At 33.6% G+C, this 8,731-nt stretch overlaps 1 protein-coding gene across 2 annotated transcripts; it reads left to right on the top strand.

Moving 5' to 3' along the window:
* Window positions 1-366: 366 nt before the first annotated feature.
* Window positions 367-8,181, top strand: LOC129919008 (SWI/SNF-related matrix-associated actin-dependent regulator of chromatin subfamily E member 1). Of its 2 annotated transcripts, XM_055999802.1 has the most exons (10): window positions 367-586; window positions 3,354-3,398; window positions 3,761-3,885; window positions 3,946-4,161; window positions 5,919-6,003; window positions 6,080-6,178; window positions 6,241-6,515; window positions 6,579-6,836; window positions 6,896-7,832; window positions 7,896-8,181. In XM_055999802.1, exons 1-10 carry the CDS (start codon window positions 517-519, stop codon window positions 7,943-7,945), a joined length of 2,160 nt encoding a protein of 719 aa, XP_055855777.1. In that variant the 5' UTR covers window positions 367-516; the 3' UTR covers window positions 7,946-8,181. The 2 variants fall into 2 exon arrangements, with proteins under 2 accessions (XP_055855777.1, XP_055855778.1); XM_055999803.1 differs by lacking the exon at window positions 3,354-3,398 and having other exon boundaries at window positions 368-586.
* Window positions 8,182-8,731: the final 550 nt, after the last annotated feature.

The raw sequence follows: 8,731 nt of genomic DNA on the forward strand, positions 1-8,731 counted from the left end.
GATAACAATAATTCTAAATTCATTTTTAAATAAAAATTACGAAAAGTTTAAAAGTAATGTGAAATATTTTAATTTTGATGAATTCTTTTTGTGCGATTTGTAAAATGTCATACGCCAACGTCAAAATAAATCTTGGAAATGTCAAAATAAATCTGATTTTGCCAGTGAAACCACTTTGAGATTTATTCTAAATCTCCTTCGCTAAATCTGGGATTAAGGGAAGTTGGAAGTTGTTAAAATAAATCTTGTAGTTCGATGTGACCAACACCTTAAAATTAGCAATTATTCACTGAACATTTTCATTTAATCGAAAATCTCCGAACACACTTCTTTATTCTTTTACTTCGCTAGATGCATTCATTTTGGTAAAACGACGCGAAATCAATTTTTGACAGCAGCAAAGAAATACATAAAATTTTTTCGTTGTGCCGCCGATTATTTTTTTCAATATTTTCAATTCTATTATAAAAGATCTTTTAATAAAATTCACAAAATAACATCCATAAAACTATAATAATGGCATTACCAGCAAATTATAAACAAATTGCAATGAATTTACCCTCTGGACCGAGTGGATCAGGTGGCCGTAAGTTTCTCTCAAAAAATAATTTCCAATAAATACATAAATTTATATATTTTTTTTTGAATTGAATTAAGTATGTATACAAAATACCTATTATGTATGTATAAATGTATAGTTATGATATTAAACTAAAGCATGTCTGGTCTATATTATACTTATTTTTCATGTGCATAAAATAAAATGATTTTTTTATTTAAATCATGGGAATCATCATCGTCGTCGTCGCGACAAATAACTTGGTTGGAATGACTACGTCATAGGAATTTTGAAAGTAAAAATTAGAGTGCAGTCAACCCTTGAACGGTTTTGGGTGTCTGGATATTTAAGGAGAAAACCATTGACATCGAGTTAATACCATTCCTTCCTTCATTAGGATGGAATGGTATTAACAAATTTGGTTGTAATTCCTCTTTGTATCTACCTGTTTCTCCATTCATCATGTTTATAAAGGCCGGTTAACATGGCTATAGGTAGGGCTGGGTTAATCCTTTCGTTCATACATTTATTTGGGATGAGTCTTTTGCATCAACCAACAAACCTTTTCGGCCAGTAAGGTTATTATCTGCGCCATAGCCAGTCAGTGTCTACCTATTTTTTATTTATATTCATTGATCTACTCTCCTTGGAGTTATTGGGTAAACAATTGCGTACACCTATGTAAATCCAATTTCTCATTTTTTCAACTCGTACCAACTGCAACCTTTTTTGACCATTCAATCTATATTCAAAATGTAAACAACTTACTTAGGGTGACCAGCGCCATAAGGCGGCTACAATCTATTGTGGATTTGGTCCTCAATCAACAAGCTTATCTAGCGAGGCATTTCCTGCTATTAGTTTCCCACGCCAAATAGATTGAGGTCCATTTCCGCTTACGTGCGCTTCCTTAGACGAGGTCTGCCTTTACTGCGCCGTCCCTCTAGGTTGGAGTCAAAAACTTTCCTTTACACTTCGTTCACAATAATGAAGTTTGTTGAAAGTAGCATTCAAACAGACTATACTCTTCCGTACATTGATTTTAACCCAGTAGCGTTAACAGACTTCCTAACAAGGGAACCGGGTCATCATTGCAGGTCTCGGTTTTCACTAACGGGTCCAAAACAGATCTAGGGGGAGTGTCGGACATTTTGTCAGATAAATCTCCCATAATGAAATAATTGAAACTCCCGGACTTTTGTAGTGTTTTTGGCAGCACAATAAACACAGTTACCATAACGAAGAAAAAATAAAAAAAATAATAAAAATTATTTTTATTTTAAGTGGAGCGCTGGGTCCCAGGACATCGTGATATATAGGGCAATAAAAGGGCAGATGAATTGGCCAAAACAGGATCAACACTTGATCCAAGCCAAACTGTTTCATGGGTATTTATGCCAATGGAGCACGAAAAAATCAGACTAAAACAAAGCTTCTTGAAATCAGCAAATGACAGATGGTCAACACTTGACACCTGTAGGGTTTTAAGGAATCTATGGCCGATCCTTTCTAAGAACAAAACTGAAACCATACTTAAGCTAAGGAGACCTCTATTGTCCGTTTTGGTTGGTATCCTGACAAGGCACAGTTCAATGGGAACCCACATGAGAAGAATGGGTATTGTCACATCTGACTTGTGTAGAGGGTGTCAAAGAAGCGGAGGAGGGCTTATACCACTTCCTTTGAGAATGCCAACTCTCTCGGAAAACAACTCTCGGAGAATACTTCTTTAAAGAGCTAGATAACGTCGCGTCCTTGCCACTTAGAAACATCGAAATTCATCCAAATTTTATAATGGTTCAGGGAGGCACTAAACTGAAATACCAACACCTAGTTCGCAATAAAACCTTTCCTTACCCATCCAAATTCTTCCAAACCTAAACCTGGGGAGCACAATGCATCCATCGAGATCCGAGTGGGATGATTCGACTTGTCGAATTATCACCCCGTCCAACCTAACCTAAGCTAGTTGGAGAAGTTAGATTATATATAAGGGGAGAAGAATTCAAGCAAGTTTACAAAAACGTTTTAAATGCGTAAACTAAGTTACACCTCATGATGGCGTTCTTTCCTCCCCTTTATGGCCCATCCTCATGAGTCATGTATAATATCAGCGTAAAGCTTTAGAGAAGTGAAGTTAAGACAGTGGCATATGCGAATATTCTGGTTATTCTAGTACCACGAAATGGAAGTGATTCAAACTGTTTTATTGGATTTCAGAATGAGTGACTCCTTGAGTGATTCCAATCGAAAGATAAGAGAACCTTATTTAAAAATAAAAATATTGACTGATTTAAACCCCAGTTATTGGTGTGATCTTCTTTTTGATTTATGAAAATTTGATTACATAATTTTTATAATTATTTTTTCCAAAATTAGATTTAAAATTAAAATTCAGAATTTAACAGCGATAAAAAACTTCTTACCTGCTTTTCTCTTAAATCCTAGCTTTTTGTACTCTTCTTCTCGCTTAAACGTAATACTTAAAACAAAAATAATTAAAATTGCTTTTTTTTTCTCTTGTATAACAAAGAATGGAAACGGGCGACCACATTTTCAAAACTCATTTATTCATAAAAATAAAAATTAAAGTTTGCATTAAAAATTGTTTTATTGCAATTTTTTGTTTGTATGTTTGGTTCATTTTTTTTTCTTGTTTTTTTTTTTTTTATTTCATACCCAATTGGATTTAAATTGAAAAACATTTTTGTCATACGATTTTTTTTTTGTTAAATTTAATAATACGTTTCAAAATTTCTTTTACAAAAAAATATTAAAAAATTAATTAAAACAGATATGCAGTCGTCTGCCGTTCCTGCATCGTTCAACATTCTTAAAGGTAATAATAATATCGAATTATTTTGCAAGTCTCTTTTTTCGTAAGTGCAACAACATTTTAGTGGTAGTAATGTTCTTTTATTTCTCATTTTTTTTTTTTTTTTTAATAAAAATGTATTTTCGAAATTATTGAAAATACACCCATCTTGCATAAAATATCAATATATCAATCAGCTTTCATCCCCTCTCTCGCAAAAATTTTTTTTTTTATTTTAACAAAACATTTAACAATCATGTATTTTTTTTTTCTTTCTTCTTTTTTGGAATGGTTAGTTTAATTTTGGGTTTTATTTATTTTTCTTTGGTTTTAGTTTTTTGAAAAATAACTTGATTGATAAATTTTTTTATTTTAAAATAAAACAGAAAGGTTACGAGCATCTGGTGGTGGAAGTAGTTCTGAAAGGAACAAAGATACAACTCCAATATTTACACACAGTAATCATGGAAATCCAGCATTTACACCACAAAAAACTGGAAAATCTTCATCGGTAATTAAATTATTTATAAGATGACCCTTCAAATTGATGTTATTATGTTTTTATTTAAAGAAAAATCAAAATGAATCTCGTGCTCCAAAACCTCCAAAACCACCAGAGAAGCCAATTTTACCTTATATGCGGTATTCGAAAAAAGTCTGGGATACTGTTAAATCAGCTAATCCTGATCTGAAACTATGGGAACTTGGAAAAAAAATTGGAACCATGTGGAAAAATGCAAACGATGCGGAAAAACAAGAATTCATTGACGAATATGAAGCTGAAAAGGTAAATTTTATTTATGCTTCTTGTTCAATTCTTTGAAGATGACAAAAGACTGTTTGAAGATATGTAGAAAACAAAATAACTTTTATAGTCTTGGCCAAAACTTAGTCTTGAACCTCATTTTTGGTTTGCTTGGCATAACCCGGAATAAACTCTACTCAGCTTATTGCCCTGATTCAAAAAAATTATTGATAGCTAGCGCAAACGCTTAATTAAAAACATCAAGGTGAGCATAGCGACACGCACTGTTGCCATAAAACATAAAAAAATGTTGGATTTTGATTTTTTTTGCATATTTAAGTGAGGGCACTGTCTCTGATTTATTTTCCTAAAATTTTGAGCCTAGGAAGGTCTTCAAATAAGGCAGAAAATTCCAATAATTAAAAGCCCTAAGTACAAATCATTGAGACAAAAATTTTAAAAAGACCTAACTACCACATAAGGCTTTTTATAAACTACTGCTTGCAGAAAATAGACCGAAGACTTTTTTGAAAAGCCCTTTGTTACAGTATTTTTATGACTTTTCTAGTGTATTTTTTCTTTTAAAAGTAACAATACAGAATTTCAAAGAAATTTGTCTTTCAAGTCAGTTTTTTAATTTTCAATGGTTCTTCTCTAAGTACCCTGGTTTTAATAAAAATTTCTTGTAAATCGGTGTGCATAGAGATCTTTTAAAATATCTTTTAAAATGCCTAAAAGCCCAATCTACGCTATTTTCTAAATATGTACGTCTAAGTTTGTAAGGTAAAAAATAAAGCAAACTTTAAAACAAATTAAAAAGCTTCCGGAAAATTTGCTCCCTTTTTTTAGTATTATTAACGAAAAGGGAACAAAATTAAAAAAAAAAAAGGAAAATGTGCGATATTCTGGCAATTTTTCCATTGTTAGCCCATTCTCCCGAACACATTTCCCCGGGAGTTTGGAAAAGGACTGAATTTTGTTCTTGTTTTTAATTCAACCTAAAACATATAAGTTAGTGAAACTAGAAAATTAAAAAGACAAAATCTTTAAAAACTAAGCGAAGTCAACAATTTTATTTAATTGTTAATAAAGTTTTTATAATAGTAAAAATAATGATAAAATCAGTTTGGTTAGGGACAGTGAATTTGTTAAACTAAATTCAGGTATGCTCAAAGAAGTTACTTAGTTCCATATCATTTTGTTTGACCTTGCTTCTGTTTTCGAAAACTCAATGACGTTATTTTAAGCTGACGCACACAGGTAAAAAACTGTTAAAAAGCGGCATTTTTGATTTTCTAATAGGAATATCTCAAATCTTCAGATTTAAGCTTAAAACTGTTAAAATGTTAGTATTAAACGCATTAAATAAAATTAACTTTAAAATAAGATGGAAATAATATTTGGCTAGGTATGAAGTTGGTTTTAGGGAAAGCACAGTTTTCGAAGGGAGGATCTTAAGTTTGCTTTAGAACGTTGTAAGCCACACATTTTCATAGTTAAATAAAATGAAAAAATGCGTATTATTAAAAAAAACTATTAATTTTGTTCTAGTAACTCCTTGTCTTTATTGTGAAGATACATTATGTAAAATAGAGCCAAAAATTTTGTTTGCTGGAAAGTTGAAAAAGTATATAACGACCATATTTATTTTGGTAAATGAGAAGTTTTATAAGAGTGAAGAGATGATAGAGTAAACAAACAAAAAAAAAAAAATGTGAATCAAATTGGCTTTTATCCATTGAAAAGTTTTTTTTTTCAATTGTATGTATTAATCTGTTGTCTCTTTTTTTTTATTTTAGGTTGAGTATGAGAAAGCTCTCAAGGCATACCACAATTCGCCAGCATATTTGGCTTTCATTGCTGCTAAAAACAAAACTAAACCGGGTAATTATTTACATACATTGACCAAAAGTCAAGAGATTTTCTATGAGCTTTCATTAATCCTTGTGTTGTTTTTTAGCTAATCCAGACACTGATGTCCATGAAACTCCTTCACGTTCAAGTGGCAAAGGACAACAAGAACGTAGAATTGATATTCAACCAGCTGAAGATGAAGATGGTAAACAATTATAAAGCTTCACATAAAAAATGAAAATTACATTTAAACTTTAATTAAAACAGATCAAGATGACGGCTATTCCTTTAAGCATGTTGCTTATGCACGTTTCCTTCGAAATCATCGATTAATCAATGAAATATTTTCGGATGCTGTTGTTCCTGATGTTCGTTCTGTTGTTACAACACATCGAATGCAAGTCTTAAAGAAACAAGTTAGTTCACTAACAATGCATCAAACCAAACTTGAAGCTGAACTACAACAAATGGAGGAAAAGTTTGAAACAAAAAAGCGTAAAATGATTGAGTCGAGTGATACTTTTCAAGAAGAATTAAAAAGGGTGAGAATATCACATTCGTTTTCTATAAAAAAATAGACAATATGAAAAACATTTTGTGTACAGCATTGCAAACCAGCCGTCGATGAAGAAACTTTTCAAAAGATGGTCCAAAAAATGTATGAAGAAATGCGTAAGGAACGTCAAAAATGTTCCGAAGATGCACCAAATAATATGTCTCCTAATCCGATGCTTAATAAGCCGCCACATGTGCGTCCTGAAGATGCAAAACTATTTGCTCCACCTCAAATGAATAGTCCTGTTCAAATTCCAACGGTCAAACAAGGTCCAAATATCACAGAGAATAGTAAAATGGAACCAGAGGTAGTTAAATAAATTCAATTATTTGTGTTCAAATTAATTAAGACAATATCTTTATTTAGCCTATGGAAATAGAACCTACTTTAAAGCCATCCGTTCCACCGCCTCCTAAACCAGAAAAAACTAAACCAGTTCCAACACCACCGCCGACCAAAGAACCTGGATCGGAGAGCCCTAAAAAGGCAGCCAATCCACGTAAGAATGAGCCATGGGAAAGGCCACCCTTAGAATCGCAACTTTCACCATCTTCATCGCAAATGCCGCCAGCTATCAAAGATCCAGTCCCTGTTGAACCAACAGCTGTGCCACCAAATGTCAGCTTAAATCCAAGCTTAAATATGCGTCCTCCTTCGACGACACCACAACCTCCTCCTCCTGCACCAGTATCACAGCAAAACTCTCCCATACCACATGGTTTACCTCCGCAGCCACAGCAGCAACAGGTACCACCACCACCACATACTGCCCCACAGTTGGCTGTACCTCCACCACCAAGTACAGAACCTTCGACCGCTCCTCCACCAACTCCACCAACAAGTGTGCAGCAAACTTCGGCAATTCAATCCCATCATCCACCACCACCCCAGCATCATCTGCCACCCCATATGGCTGGCCATCCATCTTTGCCAGGACACCCGAGTATGCCTCAATCTGGCTACGGTGGATATGCACCTACTGGCGGACCTCACCGGTCTCCTTACTATCCGCCACAATATGGTGGCCATCCACCACAAGCTTACGGTCAGTATCCTCCGTATCCCTATCATCAACAGTACGGACCTCCTCCGCCACCATCGCATTACATGAATACTCGTCCTCCCCACGGACCACCACTGCATTATCAAGATCATACATCTTCTCCGGGGCAACAGCAACAACCTCATGGTCCACATGAAAGCCATCATCCAGGCTATAATCCTGCTCAATTAGGAGCTACTCCTCCAATGCAACAAGGTGGTTCTTCATCTCCAATGCCAACAGGGGCTCCACCTTCTGAAGGTAATTTACAAAAATAAAACCCCATAGCTTGAAATTAATTACAAAATTGTGTGTTCTTCCTAGGTGGCAAACGCGAAATGGATGCTGATTCTGATAAAAAGGATTCTGAGTGAGAATACAAATCGATTTGCAATTTAGCAGTAATTTCCCAAAACTTAAACTTATTTTTTTATGATACAACAAAGGTGTTTTTAGAAATAATTAACAAGAACATAATATTCTTATCAAAATTAATTAAAATACTGGCATGGAAAAACAAATATCTTAAATGTGAAACTCTAACCAAATCCTATAGGGTTTGCTGTATTCTAATGAAAATACATTTGGTAATGATATAATCAAAATAGAACTTTTGATCTTGTTTATAAGTATTCTTTTCAGTAAACGTTGCATGTCAGAAAAATCAACTTGAAATTAGAAAATCTAACGGTAAAAAAGATATTTGAGTTTGTAGATAAAATCAAAGATTTAGTGCTGCAAAAAAACGAAATAATGATTAGCTTTGACGTGTCATCGTTATTTCCTAATATCCCAGTAAACACCGCTCAGTCCTCTGATATCTGAACTTTTCAAGTCGGCTTTTAAAATCAAATTAAATGATCAAAACCTTCTTCTGCGAGGTTGGCATCGCTTTGTTGATGTCGTGTTTTCCGTAGTGCATAAAGACCAAATAGAAAAAAACGTTGAAAAATTTAAATAACCAATTTTAAACAACAAAATTCACTTATGAAGTTGAAGTGTAAAGAAAAATCAAGTTCCTTGATTTAGATGTGAATATAAAAATGATACAGTTGAATTTAGTGTATTTCATAAACCAACAAGCACTATGAGAACCATTACTAGCAATTCTTTTTGCCCAATATGAATATGAATTAGCCGCGTATCACTCAATGGTTCAT

The sequence above is a fragment of the Episyrphus balteatus genome, chromosome 4 (assembly GCF_945859705.1).
Source record: "Episyrphus balteatus chromosome 4, idEpiBalt1.1, whole genome shotgun sequence".
Lineage (NCBI taxonomy): Eukaryota > Metazoa > Arthropoda > Insecta > Diptera > Syrphidae > Episyrphus > Episyrphus balteatus.